This window comes from Lissotriton helveticus, chromosome 6 (assembly GCF_964261635.1).
Source record: "Lissotriton helveticus chromosome 6, aLisHel1.1, whole genome shotgun sequence".
Lineage (NCBI taxonomy): Eukaryota > Metazoa > Chordata > Amphibia > Caudata > Salamandridae > Lissotriton > Lissotriton helveticus.
The window spans coordinates 1,381,168,645-1,381,192,082 of NC_136067.1; the positions used below are offsets into that span (position 1 = coordinate 1,381,168,645).

At 43.0% G+C, this 23,438-nt stretch overlaps 1 protein-coding gene across 1 annotated transcript in view; it reads left to right on the forward strand.

Annotated features, from left to right (window-relative positions):
* The window catches only part of TRAPPC3L (trafficking protein particle complex subunit 3L), a 503,087-nt gene extending 482,529 nt beyond the window's left edge, over positions 1-20,558 (forward strand). Inside the window, exon 6 of the mRNA XM_078649158.1 lies at positions 19,077-20,558. Coding sequence (XP_078505284.1) covers positions 19,077-19,196 — 120 coding nt within the window. The 3' untranslated portion in view covers positions 19,197-20,558. The remainder of the gene's footprint in view (positions 1-19,076) is intronic.
* Positions 20,559-23,438: the final 2,880 nt, after the last annotated feature.

The following is a 23,438-nucleotide window of genomic DNA, read 5'->3' on the forward strand; positions in this document are numbered from 1 at the left end:
TGTGTATGAGTCTAACTATACCGTCCCTGTAATCTTTGTTATTTTCAGCAAATGTCTAGTTTTTTTTTTATGTTAAGTAATATGTAATATGTATATCACAATGGATGGACAGATCAAATAAAGCCCATTTGGGCTTAAAAACATTGGACGTTTCCTGGCTGAATCGGGTCTGTTGGCATGTATGGTTGTACTACCACTGCCTCTTCCTTCTGCCCACAATGGTCTATTATATTGCCAATGCCTCTCTTGCCAGTCCTGTGTTGTTGGTTTGTTGCCCCAGCCCACCTTTCCACTGCCCTCCATAGTCTGTTGTGCTGCCACTGCCCTTCCTGCCTGCCCAGTGTGGTCAAATAGTTGCCTCTGCACCCTACTACCTGCCTTCAATTTTCAGAGTCTGTGCCCCTGGCCTCTGCCTCTCAACAGTATCCTAATAAACAACTAGATTGTAACATTCTATATTTATTACAAAAGTGAGGAAAGCCTGACATCATCTTGATGTAATCAAAACTGTAATATCTAGAGCATTTCCTTTAGAAATTACATATATGAGGGTCTTATTTGCATCAAAATTATGGTTAGTGCTGTAAAAAACTACAATGAGGACATATTTTCTGAGTTTTCAAATAGCGACAAAGCACTTTTAACTTATTTATCTTCATGTTTTTTTATCCAGTTGACCACTTGATTAAATGTTGCACTTAGGGGAGAGGATGTGGTGTTACTTCCAGAGCTGCAGACTTTGCAACTGGGGAACCAGGTTGGAGTTGCTGATTCAGCTCGACTTTCTGTGATTCTGGTTAAATCACTTAATCTCCCCATGTCTAAAACCAAAATGAATTTGTTCTTGTGTGATGTAACCAATGCTCATGTAAAGCACTCTAATACCTGACAAGTCTGCACTATATAAAACTGCGAAAACACAAAAAATAAAAAGTGTTTGGCACACTTCTGTCATTGTGCTACATGTGGGCTACATCTGGGTGATATTTGTGCTACATTTGGGCTCTTTTGTCTCTGGTGGCCATCTTGGGAGAATTATTTGTTATGAAGTTTCCTAATTTCCTCATTTACTGCAGTGTCCTCAGTAGGAAATGCTTTCAGTTTTTTACTTTGATTCCATCACAAAGGTATTCAGATATGTCACACATTTGCCATGAATTCTGAATGTTAGCACTCTGGTTGCTCATTAGCTCACTGTAGTAAAGCTACTGCTCACCAGTGAAGTCTGCGGCTGGTATTAAAAGTGCATGTTTCAGTCTGCATGTCAGAATTTTTTAATGGAATAGAAGAGGATTTGAGAAGTCACTCAAAATGTGCCCTAATTTTTATTTCTTCAGCACTAATCATAATTTCTATGGCATCATTGTGTTCTTTTTTTAATTAAATGTTTTAAGTGTTACCAGTTTATTCCAATCAAGATGGCATCAGGTGTGCCATACTTTTGTCATAAGTAAGACAGTAAGCGCTGTAGTTGTTCTTAAGAGCACTCTGGGACATTCTGTCATTGAGCTACACGTGGGCTACATCTGGATGATATTTGTGCTACATTTGGGCTCTTTAGTCTCTGGTGGTCATCTTGGGAGACTTATTTGTTATGAAGTTTCCTAATTTCCTCATTTACTGCAGTCTCCTCAGTAGGAAATACTTTCAGTTTATTACTTTGATTCCATCAAGAAGGCATTCGATGTGTAACACATTTGCCATACATTCAGAATGTTAGCACTCTAGTTGCTTATTATATCACTGTAGTAAAGCTACTGCTCACCAGGGAAGTCTGCTGCTGGTATTGAAAGTGCATGTTTCAGTCTGAAATAGAAGAGGATCTGAGATGTCAAAATTTGCCCTAATTTTTCTTTCTGCAGCACTAATCATAATTTATATGGCAAAATGAACCCCCTCATTTTGTTCCTTTGCAAATTAAATATTTTAAGTGTTACCACGTTATTCCAATCAAGATAGCTTCAGGTGTGCCATACTAATGTCATAAGTAAGACTGCTAGCGCTCTAGTTGTTCTTTAGAACACTCTGGGACATTCTGTCATTGGGCTATACTTGGGCTACATCTGGGTGATAGTTGTGCTACATTTCGGCTCTTTTGTCTCTGGTGGCCATCTTGGGAGACTTATTTGATATGAAGTTTCCTCATTTCCTCATTAACTACAGTCTCCTCAGTAGGAAATACTTTCAGTTTTTTACTTTGATTCCATCAAGAAGGCATTCAGATGTGTCACACATTTGCCATACATTCAGAATGTTAGCACTCTAGTTCCTTATTATATCACTGTAGTAAAGCTACTGCTCACCAGGGAAGTCTGCTGCTGGTATTGAAAGTGCATGTTTCAGTCTGCATGTCAATTTTTTTTACTGAAATAGAAGAGGATTTCAGAAGTGACTCAAAATATGCCCTAATTTTTCTTTCTGCAGCACTAATCATACTTTCTATGGCAAAATGAACACCCTCATTTTGTTCCTTTTTAAATTAAATGTTTTAAGAGTTACCACTTTATTCCAATCAAGATGGCTTCAGGTGTGCAATACGTTTGTCATAAGTAAGACTGTTAGCGCTCTAGTTGTTCTTTAGAACACTCTGGGATGCTGCAGTAGAACACAAAGGAATCAACTTACTCTCTCTTGCCTTGTTGGATGTACATGTTTTACTGAGAATGTCAAACTTCATTCTCAAGACTGAGAAAGATAATGTGAATTTACAGACAATATGCTCTCAGTTTAGCATATAGATCATCTTCCAAACCTCTGTGGGAAAATCATGAGAAAATAGTTTTCTCTCAAACATGATTCATGATATCCCAGAAGAAGGCTTTTTCATAAGATAAAATCACCTTAGAACACACCACAATTCCTAAAATGAGTACAATCAACAAATGATTTATAATGTAACTAAAGTCTTAAACCTTCCATTAACTGCAATGCTTTTTAATGAGGTGCTATCATGTATATTCAACCCAAGATGGCTGCAAACACTTCTTGGATGAGGTGCTGACAGCCAATCAGATCTCACGATGAGATGTGTGGTTAGGCTCCGCCCAGATATATATATTTCTTTTTCCATTAATATTTTAAAACGTACTGGACGGATTTACACCATTTAACAAAAAGGGCTCTCGCTGAACCAAAGGCTACCCTTTTGCCAATTTAGGTGTAATTCCGTTCAGTAGTTCGGGCTGTAGCCGTATCTAAAGTTTCCTATGGAGAAAACTCGTTTTGGGACCCCCCCCTTTTTTCTCGGCCCCTGCTTGCCAGATCACCCCGAAACTTTCAAGATAGGAGCGGACCGAAGAGGGCCATAAGTTTTGAAAATTTCGCGATGATTCGTCAATCGGGGCTAAAGTTATTGGAAATAGAAAGTTGCAATTTTTCTATGTTAGCTAGGTCTTATCTATAACTACCTACTGACGGTCGCCATTAAGATATATATATATATATACACACACACACACACACACACACACACACACACACACACACACACACACACACACACACACACACACACACACACACACACACACACACACACACACACACACACACACACACACACACACACACACACACACACACACACACACACACACACACACACACACACACACACACACACACACACACACACACACACACACACACACACACACACACACACACACACACACACACACACACACACACACACACACACACACACACACACACACACACACACACACACACACGCGTTATACTTCCATTTTCATTGTGAATGCATATGCAGTAAAGGTATATGTGTGGTAAAAAGAAATGTGTGGGATGGCGTTAGCGTTGTTATGGTCACATTGCAAAGGTAGTGCGTTGGAATGAGTGTGTTGCAATTGCTATTTCCCATTTAAAGTTGAGCCCTTGGATTGGGATGGAATTTTTATCAGGTGTAATCATCCAAGTCACCTTTCAGGGGTATCAATAAGGCTTTAGACCAGTTAATGGAGTGGACCTTACCTAAAAACTCAAAAACTGTCTCTGCGGCAACTCAAAAGAAAGTGGAGACGTAACTATTTATCTAAAGATAAAGGGATTTACCTAAATGCCATGAAAGCATATAAAAAGACGATTCCGACTACCAAAGCACCATATTTTTCCTCTAAAATCTTGACTACAACAATAGGTCTAAGGAGATCTTTTCAATTGTGAGCGAGTTGTCTAATCCTGAAAGAGTTACAACTAAATCCACCCCTTCCCAAACTTTTTGCAACTCTATGAATTCCTTCTTTATTGGCAAGATCACAAAAATCAAGGCCAGCATTCCGGCTTGCCCAAATCCTGAGGCTAGCTCTAGTACATATAAAAATCTCAGTATCTTCACTCAATTTCCTATAATTAGTAACCAGACTTTCTTGGATCTCCTATCCCCACAGGGACTGTTGCCCTCCTAGTTTTTTAAAATAAATATTTACCCCTCTTCCCAACCCAGCCCTAAATCTTTTGAATGAGTTGCTGTCTTAGTGTATTGTTCCTGTATCTTTCAAGGAGGCAATTGTTGTCCCCCTCCTGATGAAACTAGGTTCAGACCCCCAAATCTTGACGAATTACCATCCAATCTCTCTCTCCTCCCATATCTAGCTAATGTTTTGGGGGTCTATGTAACTAGATGCCTCACTGGAGTTTTAGAGGAGTCTGAATATTTGTGTGGGACACTCTCCACAGTGATGCCGAGAAGGGTTCCCCGAATGCTCATGTCCTGCTTGATCTCTCCGCGGCCTTTGACACGGTCGACCATGGTTTACTAGTCGACCACGTCCGAGGCGCTGGGATTCAGGAACCCGCCTTGGGCTGGATCGGCTCTTTCCTGGAAAACTGTTCCCAGGCAGTCTGCACTGCTCAGTTTACTGCTCCCAGAATTAGGATCACGCGTGGAATCCCACAGGGCTCCTCACTTTCTCCCCTTCTGTTTAACCTTTACCTCCTCCCCCTTATTCGGGCATTGAAGGAGCGGCAAGTCTGCGCTTTCAACTATGCTGATGATTTCCAACTTATATTCCCCATCAACAACTCCCCTGACTTGTTCCGTGTTTTCCAGTCTACTATGCTGTTCCTTAGCGGATGGATGAACAGCAGCCACTTAAAACGTAACCCGGATAAAACTGAGTTGGTTCTAACAGGAGGTATCCACAACAAGCACTGGCGTTGCCAATAGGTCTCGCATTAGGAAAGTTTGAGCTATTGGTCTTGTAAATGACAATTTTGTTTATTTATGTGTTGGTTTTGAAAATAGCTAAATTAATAGCTTTGTCATTTACAATGCCAATAGTTTTAACTTTTCGCAAATGTGACACCTATAGTATTTGTAATGCAACATGTTTGTAATTTCGTGACTTAGATGTATTGATATTACAAATTACAATGGCTTTTAATTGTTTTAAATAATTAATACTTAAATAAAAGTGATTTTAATTTATAATGGCAATAGCTTAAACTTTTGTAAATAACTTTTGTGAAGATTATGTTCAGTGTATTTTATTGTGACGAAAATCCAAGAACAGAAGTGAAATATTAACATCTTTTTGTGACATTTGTAATAAAGCTTGAAACATTGAGAGAACATATTTAAACCAGTTGTTGTTGAATGATTGCGCAGATTGATGCTGGGGTGGCGCTGAGGGGTGCTGTGGTGGTGCTGAGTGGTGCTGTGGTGATGCTGAGTGGTGCTGTGGTGGTGCTCTGGTGGTGCTAAGTGGTGCTGTGGTGGTGCTGAGTGGTGCTGTGGTGGTTCTGAGTGATAATGATTGAGTGATAATGTGGTGGTGCTGAGTGGCGCTGCTGAGTGATGCTGTGGTGGCGCTGCTGAGTGATGCTGTGGTGGTGCTGCTGAGTGGTGCTGTGGTGGTGCTGAGTGGTGCTGTGGTGGTGCTGAGTGATAATGTGGTGGTGCTGAGTGATAATGTGGTGGTGCTGAGGGGGTGAGATTGTGTGTGAGGGTGAGTGAGGGTGTGTGAGGGTGGGGGGGTGAGGGTAAGGGTGAGGGAGGGTGAGGGTGTGTGAGAGTGGGGTGTGTGAGGGTGAGTGAGGGTGTGTGGGTGAGTGAGGGGGTGTGGTGGTGTGAGGGTGAGGGGGTGAGGGTGAGGGTGAGTGAGTATATGTGAGGGTGAGAGAGGGTGAGTGAGGGGGTGTGAGGGTGAGGGTAAGGGTGAGGGGGTATGAAGGTCATAGAACAATCTCCCCTGCAGCATTGTACATATCAATTAATAATAGTGCCTGGCAATGGTCATCCTACACCCATGATGGAGAAGGAAATGGAGCATCCCGTATGTAGAAGAAAATCGAGCTGAAACCAGAGAAAGAAAGTGACTGGCTCTCTTTGGAAAAAATGAACGCGGGAGATGAGGCGAATGCGTCACAATGTTAGAAGACATAAAACCACATCACTGGTTAGGCAGCTGATTCTAGTACAGAGTCTGCCATGAATAGGATTATACATTTCGATTTCGGGTACCTGAAGATGCACCAGAGCTGCTGATAACCAGCCATGCCCTACAGGGGGAGCCAGCGAGTGGGAGGGAGGGCCTGATCTTTTGGAATGTGTATGTGCTAAGATCGGAGTTGAAGGGATACGATAGCGATGAAGGCGGAAAAAAAAGGAGTTGGGAGGGTATAAAGAGAGAGTTAGCCGGTGCCAGGGTGTAGTGAAAACGAACAGGCAGCTGTTCCTATGCACAGGGCATCTGGATGCTCATCTTCATAACCACAATGGAGTGAGTCAGCCAGTCCCACCACACCGGAGTAGTGTACAATATAATCATGATAAACTCTGTGTCACAAAATTAAGCCCCCGGGCTCTCCTTGTAATGAGCTGCATTCATACTATAGCCAGGTGATTATTTTAATTTTCTGTAATGAACGAAAACACAAAAATAATAGTATTTAATTAACTAATCAGGGGGCATGAAAGTGGCGCTGATTCAGAACAAAGAAATGCAAGCTCAAAGTGAAAGCTGCACCTTTAATAAATAAATAAAGGCACACTGCCATGAATTGTGTTAGTGGAGTTCACCTCTGCTACTCCTTTACATTAGTATTGAAAGCGGCTCAGTGGAGTTACATTTTAAGTCAAAGTGTTGCCGTGCAAACTCGGGAACTAAGAGGGAATGGTGCGTGGTGTTTCAAGCTGCTTGCATAGTACTTACTCAAAACTACGGTCTACAAAATAAACCAGCAGACAAAGAACAACAAGGGAGGAAGGGTGACGAGACGCATGGGGAGCAGCAGCCTTTGATGTGCCGGCCGGCCATGCAGTGAATAATTAGGGGAGGAGAAATGCCGGCCTGAGGCCGATCGCAAAGCAACAGATGGCTGTGGGGTATGACAAAAGGAGAGAAAGCCTGTGAGCTTATGAAGCTACAAACACTACAGGATTCACACCACACACAGACAGGGCCTCATTCTATCATACAGAATTAAGACACCTACTTTAAACCATTTATGAGTATTAGGAATCTTGCTCAAAGTTTACTGTATTTTTAGGATTACCCTGATCACAGTCTCTTCTTTCGTGGGTTAGACATACTGCTCTACTGGCATTACAAACCCAAGAAAATAACAAAAAGTTACTGTAGTCCACAGACTATTCAGAAAAGAAAAACATTGTTCTCCTCTTTTCACGTTTTTAGACATCAGCGATTCAAAGCAAAGCAATTATCTTATCAAAAATAATGTTGGTTTGCACGGAAAAGACCACATTCATACAAAACCGAAAGTTAGAACATGTTTATCTCTAAGTAGGTGCTTTGACAACTTTACAAATATTTAGACAATCATGGCAAGTGGAAAGTCACACAATATCGGGTTCAGCATTTGGGTCAAATTTTGCGGCAAAAAAAAACGAGTTTACGCTATTGGCATTGGAACTGACAAAGCCTTTTAGTCATGTTTTAAAAATGAAAACAAACATAAAAGGCATTATCATTCACAATGCCAATAGCTCAATCTCGCGTAATTGCGGCGCCGGTTGCATTGCAAATGCTTGTTGTGTATTCGCTATTGTTATAACCAAGGCCCCCAGATATGTAGCGCCATGACCCTAAAGCTGGCGCCACTCAGAGCGCTATCTCATTTACCACCAAAGGCGGCTGAGTGGTTTCTGAGACTAGTGATACGAGTGGGTGGCCGGGTGAACATTGATGGTGAGTTCAGCCTCACATCCTGCCCGAGGAGCCTCTTTACATTGTAATGCTCCCTCCCGGACCTGCTGAACCGACACTGTTCACCGCCGTCGGATGAGCCAGAGATGTGCGGCCCCCAGATATGTAGCGCCATGACCCTAAAGCCGGCGCCACTCAGAGGAGCGCTATCTCATTTACCACCAAAGGCGGCTGAGTGGTTTCTGAGACTAGTGATGCGAGTGGGTGGCTGGGTGAACATTGATGGTGAGTTCAGCCTCACATCCTGCCCGAGGAGCCTCTTTACATTGTAATGCTCCCTCCCGGACCTGCTGGACCGACACTGTTCACCGCCGTCGCGTGAGCCAGAGATGTGCGTGTTGGCACGTGCTCCCCTCAGGGCTGCGCTGTCACTGCTGTGCTCTTGTCTTGTCGGTAAATTCTTGTTTGCAGTCTCACATTAACGACTGCATTGTGTTAAGATTGCACCGCCTGCCGCTAATGATTCACAGAATCATGATCCTCAACGCACGAGGGTACTCGGTCAGCGTCGGATTTGCATTCGGGCATTATGGATGCGCTCGATATTACATGAGCTGAGCCGTCACGAACACGCATAACAATTATGCACAATATGAACCAGGTCGTAGTTGGTCTAGGAACGCTATGCGCGTGTTACATTATCCGCTGGTGACGTCACCGGTTTATCGCTAATGCGGGGGAGTGATTCTATGTACTTCCTATAGTAAACAAGTTGTGAATGAAAGAAGGGACAGAGGAGGAGGAAAGGTGGGAGGGAACACGGCCTGGGGGAAGATGGCTGGGGAGGGGGAGGAGAAATCCAAGTAAGGCTGTGTGCGGGGAGAGAGAGGGGAGGTGCTGGAGCTGGGGAACAGATGGCCGTGAAAGTTTATGGCCCAAAAGTGCGTGCCTGTGGCCACGTGAACTCGAAGAAAACCGCAGGAAAAAAACCTTGGTTTCACGAGTATTTTGAGCACTTGAATTCTCGCTCCGCTCAATGCGCAGGCGCATTGATAGGTCGCGAGACCTAAAAACCCCTGGGGTCCTCATTTTTGGCCCAAGGAATTAGGTCAACCCCCCTCCCCCTCCAACTCGGCTAAAAGCCTCAGGGTAACAATTATCCATGACATCTACCATGAAATCCCAAATTGTGTCAGTGATATCCACCTGCTTCTTCCAACTGAGGAAAATAAAAAAGATCAGTCGATTCCTCACCCAGGAAGCTTTGACTCAGATGATTCTTGCCATGGTTATGTCCTATGTTGACTATGCCAGCTCGTTGTATCTTGGCATCCCCCTATATTTATCCAAACATTTGCAGCTGGTACAGAACCAAGCTGTGTGCTTGATTTTTCAGCAACCCAGGTACCAAGCACCATGTCACTCCCCTCTTGAGGAAGTTACATTGGCTCCAAATTACTCAACGTAGCGCCTTCAAGGTCTGCTGTCTCTATTTATTTATTTACTTTAAGGTTTTATAGAGCGCAAACCAGACCCGTGAGGGTATCGGAGCGCTTTACAGGTTTGAGGGTGGTATACAAAGCGTTAGGAAGGGAGGGAGCAGTTTGGTAAAATGAGGGATACATTATACAAGAAAAGCACGCAGTTTAAGGTAAGATGGGGGATACATTATACATTTTACAAGAAAAGCACGCCGTTTAAGGTCCTGGCTACAAGCAGGATAAAAAGATAACAATAGGAAGAAACTTATGAAAGAAGGCCTGCCGTCTCAACTCTTGGGTGAGATGCCCAGGAGTGCAGTATTAGGTATCCTTCGCAGAGCAGTGGATTATGTCAAGGTGGAGGGTGGAAACAAGTCACTACGGTGATTGCGATGTAGTCATTAGATGAAGTATTTGCCCATTAATAAGGTTTTGGTTTCCTTTTTAAAGTGTGCCAAGTACGAAAGTCTTCTAATGGCGGGTGGGAGGGAGTTCGAGATTCTTGAAGTGGCCCCAGGGAAGGCCCGATTGTAGGTTTTTTTCTTGCAGAAGCGGGCTAGTTGCAGCAATAGGTCTTTGGCTGATCACGAGTTTCTGGCTCCTCCTGATATCACATGTTTATGGGCAAGAAAACCAGGGGAATAGGAGTAGAGAGCTTTGTGAGTAATGCAGGTCAGTTTGAATTGGATTCTGGCCTCTAGGGAAAGCCAGTTCAGAGTTTTGAGGTGGGGAGAAATGTGGTCAAATTTCTTTGAGTCGGTTTGAGTCAGTTGGGAGTTTGGCAGCGGTGTTGAGGCAGCCTTTCAGTGGTGCCAGGGAGTTCTTGGGTAGCCCTGCAAGAGTGGCGCATCCATATTCTAGTCTGGAAATTACTAGATTGCCGTTTTGAGGTCAGAAACCTCAAGGAAGGGTTTTAGGTTTCTTAGGTAGCTTAGGTGGAACCTGGCCATCTTGGCCATCGAGTTTATATGGCCGTGCATGTTCAGGCTGCTGTCAAGGGTTATTCCAAGGGATTTCGCAGAGTCAACAATGGTGGAAGGGCAATTTAGTGCTGTGACGCTCTTGATCCATTCCTGGATGTCCGGGTTGGTTTTGCATGGGGAGATTAGGGGAAAATCAGTTTTATTTGCGTTGAGTTTAAGCTGGTTGACGGTGAGCCAATGGACTGTCAGCTTTAGTGCCTCATTCAGAGAGCGAATGTCCTCAGGGGAGGAGATATTGATATAGATCTGTGTATCGTCTGCGTACATAAGGTAGGAGATATTGGCGTAACGTAATACCTCGGTGAGTGGTTCGGGGTAAAGATTGAAGAGGGTAGGGGAGAGGGTTCATCCTTGTGGGACTCCAACCGTGGCCGGAGAGGGGGCGGAAAGATTACCGTTGATGAGGACTCTCTGAGATCGGTTTTTGAGGAAGGATCTAAACCATTCAAGAACAGTGCCATCTAACCCCATCCTGAGTTTGAGTCGTTCAAGGAGGATTTCATGGTTAACCGTATCAAAGGCAGAAGATAGGTCTAGGATTAGGAGACAGGTTTTGCCTTGATTGAGGGCTTCGAGGGTGTCATCCATGATGTGGAGGAGGGTGGTTTCCGTGCTGTGTCCAGGTTTGAAACCGGATTTGAAGTCATCTAGCAGGTGGAAGTTATTAAGGTGTAGGTTCAACTGCTGTTGTACACATTTTCCTAGAACCTTATCAAGGAGTGGGATGTTGGATATGGGTCTGTAATTCTCAGCAGAAGCATGGGCCAAGGTAGTTCTTTTAGTATAGCGACAACTTGGCCAGCCTTGAGTGAGTCAGGAATTGAGCCCTGTTGGAGGGAGGCGTTGATTATTGAGGTCCAGGAGGGAATGATAGCCTGCGAGGCGGCTGCTAGACAGTTAGAGGGGAGAGGATCATTGAAGTGGTTTTTCGGGTTTAAGGAGGCCAGAATTTTTGGGATAGAGTGTTCGTCTTAGAATTTAAAGTTGGACCAGTGCGCTAGATTTTTGGGTGAGGTTTGGAAAGATAGCCCGTGAAGAGGAGGTGGATCTGGTAGATTTTGATTTTGGTGGCGAGTTGCGGATTTAAGTTCATTTCCTAGGGCAGAGATTTTGTTGCAGAAGAAGGAAGAAAATTCCTCGCTTGATATTAGGGGTTTGGGTGTTTCCTTGGAGGTTTTCGCTAGTTTGTTGGATTGGTGTCTGACCAAGTCGAATAGCTTGCGAGGTCAGTTTTGGCACTCTCGAGTTCGGTTTTGAAGAATTCATTTTTAGAGATAAGTATTTTCTTGTTATAAGCATTTCTGGCCTGGAGGAGAAGTTTTAGATGGGCTGCTGATGGGTGTTGTTTCCAGTTTCGTTCAGTCTGTCGAAGGGATCTCCTCTCCTTGTTGAGGTATCCGCTGAACCAGGGATTCCTGTCCTTGATCTGGGTTCTTTCATTTCAGTGGTGCCAGGTCATCGAGAATGTCGGATATAGAGTCTGTAGGGACTACCGGCAGTTCCGTAACCAGGAGGTTAGATTGGTAGATGCAGGCAATGCCACCCCCTTTTTTCTTTGAGTGCCTGTCCATCCTTACATTGTTGTAATAGTGTGGGACTAAGAGGTCTAGGTAGGGCGAAGAGGATTCCTTGAGCCAAGATTCCGTCAAGATCGCTAAGTCCGATTTATGTCTCAGGATGAGGTCGGCGACATCAGATGCATGCTTTACTGCTGATCGGCAGTTTATTAGGAGGCCGGTTAAGGAAGGGTAGGAGTGAGTGTCAGCGGTAGATGCAGAGATGGGGACTCTAGCTAGGTTGCTATTGACCACCCCACTGACCCGGAGGGTGGCAGATTTGTTGGGGTTGGTTGCCACCGAGCAGATAGGGTGTTCTTCCCTCAGGATTGAGGGGCATCGGGTTGTCAAGGCGGACTCGTAGCTAATGAGGTCAGCCACTTCTTTTTCCGTGAGGTCTGGCGGGATAAGCGTGCCAGGGGTGGGTTTGTAGGTCTGGAGGAGCGCAATGATTTCTTCCTCTGAGAGGTGGCAGGGTTCTTTGCGGGGACGCGAGTGTTTTAGGGATAGTGGAAGTGGGTGAACCTGTAGGTCAGGTAAGTATAACAGGACATCATCAGCATATAGCGCTATTATATCTTCTCCTCCCCTTCCCCCAACACCAGCCCTGTATCTGCACGTCACATTTGATCAGCCAGGCAAGAGGAATATGGCCACGCAAATAGAAGAAGTGAAAGAGGGCACCCTTGCCTGGTGACTCTGCAGATCAGGATTGAGTCAGAAGGTGTGTCCCATTGACACGCACTTGGGCAGAGGGGGAAAATACAGGAGACCAATGTATCAGCGTAAACAGGGACCAAAACCGATCCATTACAGGACTTTATCCAAGTAGGACCAGTCCATCGAATCAAATGCCTTTTTAAAGTCTACAAGGAGAAGGGCACACAGGCCCCTCATGTCTCCCAGATTAAATAGGGCGATCTAAAAATGTTGAATGCAGTGGCTCATGCAGCAGTCAGGTGTAAAGCCACATTAATAGGGGTGACCTAAAGACTTCTGATGCAGTGATGTGTGCTGCAGAGAAGCATAAAGCCATATTGATACATGTGTATAAGAGAGGGAAACACTTTAAGGAATCAATGGGCCAGCGCTTTAGCGAAGATTTCGAGTTCTGCATTAATCAGAGAAATGGGCCAGTTTGAAAAGCATTGATCCAGTGGGTGTCCTGTTTTATGAATGACTACGATCATAGCAAGATCAAGCTTCGCAGGGAACCTTCCCTTAGCTTTAGCTTTTCCATATAAGTCCAATAAGCAAGGAATGAGTGATTCTCTGAACTTGCGATAGTATGCAGTGAGAAAGCCACCTGGACTAGATGTTTTATCGGCTTTCAGGTCATTCAGGGCCTCCTCCAGTGTAAGTGGCCGATGTAGGTCACTTTTCTGGGCAGTGGAAAGTGAGGGTAGGGTAATATCTGATAGGACTGCCGCTCGAAGGAGTAGGAACTGTGACTTCGGGCTGTTTGGCTGCCTCCAGGGACCGCATTTACCAGGAGCCTTTGCTGCCAGCACACCTGTGCTGCTACGTCCACACCGCCATATAACTCCTCGCAGCCCCCGCTTCACGTGAGCCGCTCGAAGGAGTAGGAACTGTGACCTCGGGCTGTTTGGCTGCCTCCAGGGACCGCATTTACCAGGAGCCTTTGCTGCCAGCACACCTGTGCTGCTACGTCCACACCGCCCACACCGCCATATAACTCCTCACGGCCCACGCTTCGCGGGACGCGCGCCGGGCGAAGCCCGGGCCAAGTGCGGGCCCATCTGAGCCCGTCGTAGACGAACGGAGACTGGGCTGGGCCACCCCTCTAACATTTGGCGCTAAAGTAAGACTGTTTACTCATTGCGTTTGGACTGTTGTTTGTACTGTGAATTAGTTGTATTACCTTCACTATCTTTATCAGCTGTTAATTAACTTGGGTAAGATAAAGCATTATAATATCTAGGAAGAATGGCGTTACATTCGGGGAAGGAGAGGAAGGCGGCGCTAGGTCCTATCGGGGGGACCGTCACTGGGACCTTGGACCAATTTATAACAAGAGCTGCAGTAGTTTTGGAGCATGAAATTGCCCTCACCGAAAGGCGCTTATCGTTAGAACACTTATACTCTAAGTGATCATCATTGGGTCCCATCATGTCAGCCATCACACCAGAACAGCCATGTACTCAGATATCTAATGGCGACATCCTGGTGGAAGTGAGTATTGGGTCTGTTGTTTGTGCTTCGTTAAATACATCTAAAGAAAGCACATCACAAGCCGAAAATAGCCCTGCAGAAACGAGCACCCCCAATGCCTTAACCAACTTAAAGTCTAAAAAACAATTATCAGGACCAGCACCAACTGGTAAAAGGAAGCGCGGGGGAGGACTGCAGAAGGGTAGATGCCCCAAAGTAATTAAAACATCTAAAAAAAGGGGGGACCCCAGTAATATCTATTCAGCCATTACTAAATAGCACCCCTTCACGATTGTCAACTCCAGCCCCAAATACTCTTACCATACAGCCACTTCAGCTACCGTCCTTATCATCACAAATTCCTGAAGGCTTTATGGAACAAGTAGAGCAGATAATGAAATCTTTAATGTTACCTCTACTTGAAAGAATAAAAGTATTAACGGAGAAATTGGGGAAGTTAGAACAGATAGCCACAGCTAACTCACATATATTGGAAAACCTTGCTGTTAGCATGCAGAACCATGGCCCTGTATCACAAACTAGAATAGGTCATCTGACCAATAAAACCACATCTGAACCAGTCCCTTTAACATCTAATAGGTCACAAAATGAGAATAGCAATGAGAACAGTAAAAAGGCCAAAAGGGCAAAGCCTACCATAGGGGAAGGAACAAAAGAGACTGGGGGCGGGGGGGGAGGCTGGAAAGGACTTTGTGACATTGGAGCGGGATGGGAAAACTACATATATAGAAAAGGGAAACATAAGCGGTGACAAACAAAAATGTATCCACCCACGTATTGACTTACCGCCTGATTCAGCTCCTTATATGACGATACTGATAGGGGTGCCCGAGAATCATACCGGTAAAGTAGAAACCCACAGCGAACTAAAAAATAAGGTCACCTTTTGGCTGAACAATAATAGACCACTCCCAGGTAATATCCACGCAGAAATTTTATTTGTGGGAAGGGTGAGTTGGATAGGCCATAGAGTAAAAGAGTCAACAGGCGATTGTATCATTGTAAATTTTAGAGATAGACGGGTGGTTAGGCACATTTGTGGTTGGCAAGATCAAAGAGGCGATGGCGGTATCCAAAGCCTTGACCTGAGCTATTTTTATCCATCCTCATTTTTTGCCCTGTCTCTCGCTCCGCTTAATATCAAAGGGACGCAGCTAAGAGGGTCCATCACTGCACGCAGAAATGAGTTTTGCATTCCCATGTTTAACCGCTTCGATATGCTTCAAGGATTGGAGGGGGTGGATTGACTGGGTTTTATCCATCATACTGCTAACTCGGCCACTCCTGCTGCGAATGTAAGAATGTCTCAGGGGAAAGTAACCGAAGGAGTACATTGTAGTTGGGCGGAAGAAGGAATAAACTCAGGGGAAATCAATAGTGAATGCGTAGGTGTATTGATGGACAGTGGTAATGATGTGAACATACTGACAGTAGACGAACTAGAAACCCCTGGACCCATTGCCATAGCAGATATCCCGAACAAAATGGGTACATGGGCTATAATGTTCTGGAACATTGCAGGCTTAAAAGCAAAAATGTCTAATTGCAACTGGGTAAATCTGGTGAATGAGTACGATATAGTCAGCCTGCAAGTGACATTGTCTATTGAGGCTCTACATTTATGCGGATTCAAAACCTTCCATTTACCGGCAATTAGTTCATTACACGGCAGGGCTAAAGGGGGACAGTGTACCTGTGTGTCGAACCTGTTTAAATGCCATAAGATCGAGATGGTCTTTAATAACAGGTATTACCACATAATCAGGATACACATCGATAAAGACTCTCACATGATTATTGTAAATTTTTATAACAATATATTGGTGGAGGCTGTTGAAGAAACGCTAAAAACCCTGGGCAGACACATTAAAAGTTTGCTGGGTGGGAGAGCTAAAGCAGTCTGTGTCATCTGGGGCGGGGACTTTAATGGCTCCTTGTGTAAACGTGGGGAAAAAGGCACATGTGGCTTAATGCTGGATAATGAGACCAACTTAAGTCATTTTGAACATACCATCTGTGAGGACTATCTAAACAAGATAATTTTTACTTGTGATATGGTTTTTGCAAACAAAATCTGTCGCAGTGATGTCCCATTTTGCCCCACGTTCAATGGCAGAGGTGCATACTCAATAATAGATTTTGTACTGATCTCAGTCAGATATGGGGGAGAGGTTTGTGTGTTTAAAACCCTAGATAATACTCTAAGGGACCATTTTCCCTTAAGTCTGGAGATCTCACATCTGGGCAATGATCGGCCCAAGAAATGTGCCCTAACCCAGCATGTATGAAATATTGCCCTGAGCAGGCAGAACGGTTATACCATAAAGTGGAGCAAAGTGGTTCCCGAGGATTTTTTGGTCAAATTAGTAAAGATATGTAATTTTAGTATTGAAGCTTGTCTGGATGAAAATGCAGGTGATCTTGTAGTTCTTAAAAATGTTAGGATTATTGCCACACACATCAATGATGGGTCCCGGATGACCTTTACAAGAATAACATGGAACTTTGGGGCCCGCTGCTTACCCAACTTTTTAATGCATCCTGCTCTAATGGCCTGCTACCCTCATGGTGTGAGTCAATAATTGTGCCAATTTTTTAAAAGGGTGAAAGATCAAGCTGCCAATGTTACTGCCCCATATAACTGTTGGACTCCACCATTAAGATTTTTGGCCGAATGATTTTAAACAGATTACAAACTTGGGCTGATGAGCACTCAATAATCAGCGATCTTCAATACGGCTTTAGGAAAGGCCTCGGCACCATCGATCAATGCCTTAATTTGCACATTGCTCTAGAAAAATATGCTAAAGCCAAGGGTGGTCGCATGTTTTTAACTTTCGTTGACTTAACGTCAGCTTTTGACAGCGTCACCCACACTAAATTATGGCTGATTCTTCAGAAACTAGGGGTAGAGAAAAACATAATTAATTTTCTCAGGGACTTTATTCGGGGGCTATGGCTCGTGTTAGGTACGGGAAAAATGGAGAGTGTACTGATTCCTTTACCATCGCAAGAGGAGTGCGGCAAGGCTGCGTCCTCGCTCCTTTTCTTTTTACAATTTAAATTAATGATATAGAAAGAATACTGCTACAGGAGTGTAGGGACATGCCGCTGGTGGGCTATAGGTCCATTCCAGCGCTTTTATACGCTGATGACGCGGTACTGATGGTCAGGACTCCACTGGCCATGCAAAAGATGGTTAACACTTTCACAGAATTTATGATTAACCTGACCTGAGAATCAATTGTACTAAAACTTTTAGTATGACTTATGGCTGTAGGTAACATAAGAAGGAAAAAACAATATATATTGATTCAAGACCACTTGACCATACCCCAACTTTCCGATACCTCGGTGTATTATTTGACCAATCTGGCCTATGGAACGGTGCAATACAGATTAGGAGACTATTGTTTTGTAAATCTATAATGGCTCTGAAAACTTTTAGTAGAAGGATGGGCAAAAACCAATTGTGGAGCTTTTAACCGTGTATAGAGCGACTTGTGTGGCAGTTGCCACATATGGCACAGGAGTATGGGGATACGTTAACGCGAAACCATTGCAGGTGGTGGAAAACACTTTTATGAAATTTCTCTTAGCAGTCCCAGATAGTGTTTCTACATATGTTTGCCACGCTGAGCTAGGGGAGCCTTATCTAGTAGATATCATTAAGGTTGCTCCGGTTCTTCTGTGGCACAGGGTCTGGACCACCGAGTGTGCCTTTAATCGTTCTGTTTTAAGGGACGTAATGAGGCTAGAGAATGGTGGTATGGTGGGATGGCTAAGCTATGTAATGACGTTTCTGCTACACATAGGCCACTGGGAATATTATGATGATCCCATAAGTATGAGCAATGTCCCTAGAAAAATCCTCAAAGGTATATGCATGAGGTATTTGGGCGACCTCAGACATAACACAGAAAAGTAAAAAAAAATGTGGTCACACATCAATTAATAATGACCTCAGACCATATGCAACCATATATCAGATTAAGAATGAGTGATTTGGAAAGGTTTTTATTAACGCGTTTCAGGTTAAATTTGTTATTTAGATCCCTGAGCTTCCACATTATGAATACTTGGTGTAAACAACTTATTAAGTGCCCTTGTGATGACTTGTCTGAGCAGTCAGACATTCATATTCTTTTTTTCTGTAGATTTTACACAAACCCTAGGAGAAGATGGGTTGTGCCTTTATTGAAGATTATGGAATGTAATCAATGTAGTCCTGCTTTCTGAGCACTTCAAAGATTAGACAATATATTAACCGTTGCATCCCTGTCTGTATATTTTAAATTTGTTTTTAGATTTCGAAAATCGATCACCTAATGAAATAAGATGAGCATATTTTACTTTTGTCTAACTCACTGTGATTTTATGGATATTTGAAATGTAATGACTTATCTGTACTTTTATGGTTGTTTTTATCTGATAACCGAATAAAGTTTAAAAATGAAAAGAAATGATAGAACTGACCTTTTCGGGCCTATTTTTAATACTATGTGGACAACTTTTGACTATTATTTAATTGAACACCATCTTAATTGCTGTTTTGACATAAACGTGCATTTGTATTGTAAACTGCTCCTCTACACCCTTGAGGGTAAACATACTTCAGAAAATTGGTAACAAATCAAAACATTCATATACTGAACAAAAAAATCAATGACTATTTACCACAAAATCTCAATTCCTATACCGATAATGAATGATTGTCCCATTTTTCCTTTCCAGATCCATTTGCCAGCAGACGTAAGGTTCATCCAAGACAGACTTAAAGGTGACGAAGTGACAGAAATTGGAATACTCTTCCTGCGAAAGATTGAAGACAAAAAGTCCAAAAGAAACAAATGAAGGCGGGAAATACTCTAACACGGGGACAGAATGAACCAAATTCAGAACCAGAGGAATGTGCTTACTGATTGATAAGACAGCAGATGGAATTAATAGATTAATGTATTATTTATAATAATTTGTGTACAGTGTTCACTGCTTAGGCCCTGTTTTAGATTCCAGATTGTAGAGCACTACAGTTGACCTAGTAAACATTACACATTTAAAATCTTAATTTCTCCTGGTTTGAATTTACAGTAAAGTAATGTGATAAATAATTGGGTATATAAGAAGCCATTTTTAATGTGAAAGTTAGCAGAAAATGAAGATTCTCATGTTTATACATACAAAATTCCCGTGTGCATGGTTTTAGCAACATCATAATTTACTTGACATCTATACTCAGGGTGGAATTTATGTTAATATCATAGCATCAGCAAGCTAAGTCAAAGGGCACAAAGATGGTGTAACAGCAGCGCAACGAGCTTCAGGACACTTCCATTTGATCATAGCTGGCTGTCATAGAAAGACAACACTTTTTGCGTTGATTTGCATTATAGTAAAGCTGTAACAATGGACTAAATTCGGCCTACTACTTAATCGGGGTCACTGTAAATATTGCAATTCTGAAGCTGCTGCGTTTTCCTTTTAATTATGAATTTACTACATCCACAGTCTGTTGCATAATTTGAAGATTTTACAAAAAATTGTTTGCAGTTTACTAGCTTAAAGATCAAATGTTAATAAAAGACAAACAGGAAAAAAACAATAGCCCATACACTGACTGACTCTTTGCAAAGGTTGACTGGTTACCTTTCAATTACTGATTACTGTATTCAGATATGACACTGGTAATAAGGGGTGAATTATTTGTCCATAAAGTATTTCAATAATACTGCCACAGAATGCATCGCATTAAGCCACACATAATGTATAATTTACTCAAGCCTACTGTATAACTTTGTCATCCACTGTCACATAACATTTTTTGTCTGAAAGATCAATGTATATGTGACACAAAATTATAATCACTACCTAATTGGCCTGGGTGGAAGTATACGGTTGGCTTTATGGTCTGAAGGGGCTATGGAGGTTTCCCTGTCATCTATATTTCAGCTTGCATTGTTACTTTTTAAAAGACTGGATTGTATATGAAACAAATGTTGTACAGACAGCATCTAGTTCATCAATGAGTGTGTCTCTCTAATAGTAAGGTTGGGAATGTGTGGTGATCTGCACTGTCAGCATTCTACGTGATGTCATCTCTAGTAGTTCTATGTGCTGATGATTCCTCCCCAGTGTTCCCTGTTTGGCAGTTGCAGCTGCTGTGTCCTTCCCTCAGGCTGGACGGCTCTCTTCTCTTGAATAAATCCTGAATCATAATTTCCTGCTTCAGCTTCATCTTTACAGAATGGTTCTTGGTCACCACGCTGTAGAGGGGTGTAAGTCAATCAACATACTGGGGGATATATTTATGAAAAGTGGCGCAGCGCAAGTCAAAAACAATCCTGAAAGACATATTCCTCTATCTATGTGTGCTGCAGAATGCAGCACACTCAGAAAGAGGAAGTAACAAGAAGAATTAAAGCTTTTTCTCCTTATTCCGCCTCTCCAGGGGAAGCTTATTTTTTGGGTGTATTCCCAGGTTTACAAGTTTCTGTAAATGTGAGAATGCATCAAAAACTATGAGAGTCACACTGGAACACCCGCGCAGTGTTTATGGAATGCCTTCCCAGGGCAGAGTAACGCAACAGAGCGATCTGTGCTGCGTTACTCTAGATTTTTGGAGCCACTCAAGGCAACACAAAGTGGCTTCGCGTGGCTTCCAAAATCTGACTTAAGGTTTGCGTCGTTCTTGCACTACATTGCCTGGTGCAAGAGCAACGCAAACCGGGTCAAGCCACTCAAGGCAACGCAAAGAGGTTTTGCGTGGCTTCAAAAATCTGACTTAAGGTTTGCGTCGCTCTTGCACTACATTGCCTGGTGCAAGAGCAACGCAAACCGGGTCAAGCCACTCCAGGCAACGCAAAGAGGTTTTGCGTGGCTTCAAAAATCTGACTTAAGGTTTGCGTCGCTCTTGCACTACGTTGCGTGGTGCAAGAGCGACGCAAACCGGGTCATAAATATGGCCCATGGTGTTTAATGTAAGCTCTGTCAAGGGGACCTTTCTGACATGCTCAGCAAGTAAGCAAACACCTATTACTGTAAATGTTAAAGACATGCGAAGTCTCTTGCTACCCTTTCCTCATGTAATGGACCATAGTTGCTTGTTTTCACAAAACAAATCCCATTAAAAACGTTTTATTGTTTGACATCTCAACTGCAGATGGAGTTTTGCTCAGGTAAAATAATTCAAATTGTTATTTCACACATGCTCATTCAAACTCAATGGCCTAGAGAGACATACTCAGGAAAGCGTTTAGGTTTTGTGGGGTTTCTTTCCGCTGATGCTTTCTTTGAAGAACAGATTTATCAGTTTTCGACATAAGCCTTTTATTATAAAATACAATAAAAAACAATCACAATAAAACTGTGATATGTGAAGTACATGAAATACAGAACAAGCAACATTTAAGGTATATTACGAAGTATGAAATGGGCTGCACCGCATCATCTATGCCTAGTTCAAAGATATGACATCATTATAATCTGAGGAAAACTGACCAATCCACTTCCAGGTCTGACAGTACATTTCCATGCATTTTCTGTTCGGAAACGTAGTTCTTTGAACCAGCGGGCTACATAGCATCTTGAAGACTAAGCACAATTTCAAGGCTACCGCCAGAAATAAACCCATCATGCTACGAAATGTGGTGACAAAGAAGAAGTGACATTGCAATCACTTGCCCATGTTCTTCTCAACCAAGGAGCACACTTCTATTTTCTAGAATTTCTTTATCTTGGGGATAAAAATAAAGAGCCAGATGTACGACCATTCAGTTTAGCAAGTCGCAAATTGTGCAGAATTGCGACTTGCAATTTGCAACTTGCTAAACTGAATGTACAACAGTGTCTCAGACGCTGATTGCAATTCCCAATGGGGTTACAAATTGCATGCCTCATCAATATTCATGAGGCAAGCGCAATTTGCGACCCCATTGGGAATGGCTAGCATTCACAAGGATGGTGGCCTGCTGGGGTCAGCAGACCACCATGTCTGTGACTGCATTTTCCATAAAGCAGATTTTTCTTTTTTAAATGCAGCCCGTTTTCCTCAAAGATGCATTTAAAAAAGAATTAAACTTTTCAGTTTCATTTTTAAAGGGCAGGAAGTGGTTCCTGGGACCACTGCCTGCTCTTAAAATATATTTTTGCACACAATCACAAAGGGAAAAAGTCCCCTGGGGACCCCTTCCCGTTTGAGAGTGGTTTACCACCTACTTGAAGTAGTGGTAAACTGCAAGTGTTTTGGGACTACAAATACGGCCGCAAAACAATAGTACATTGGTGTTAGAGTCGCTATTAGGGAGGGACACCCTTGGCATGCCCCTTCCTAATAGTGAGTTGCAAACGTTATTTTGAGCGTTTGTACATACCACCACTGATTTTTTTGTGGTCGCAAACGGACCGAATTCCCGTTTGTGACTGCAAAAAAAGTCGTACTTCTGCCCCAAAGTCCTGTAAACTTTCTGGATGATTTGCGTAATGGGTACAGATATCTGGTGCTGCTAGGAACCGTCTTACAAACTTATTTGTCACAGACAGCACAATAAAAAAAATACAGTGTAATATAGTTGAAGACATGTACATGCCACAAAAACAGAGCAAGCATTTTCAGCATTCAAAGCCCAAAAACATTTTACCTGCTGTGGTCGTTCCCTTACACTTCAAAAAGAGAAACGTTGAGCTCTTTTGTAGTATTTTGACACCAGTGCCACTAAGTTGTGCTAGGAGGCAGCTGTATCAAAGCGCTGTTACGCTGCACCCACTTCAATAAAAATTGCCAATAAACTGTAAGTGAACTATTCTTATCTTTTTGGTGACTACCTTTACATTTAGAGCTCTGTGTAACACCCCGGTCGCCAGTGACATATTTAATGGACCTTTCAATTCCCAGGTGAAACTCAGCAAGTGTGCCTAGATTTCTAATTTCACTCGAAAAGATGCTGTCTCGTAAAACAGAGGAGAAGGGAGAAGCACTCAGAGCCCTAAGGCCAAGCATTACTAAGCTCCCTGTAATCCCTTTAAGTAAAACTAATATCAGTGTCTGTAATTTTCAATGAGGGTATACTCTTTGTTTTTTACACTTACGTTTAATTAACT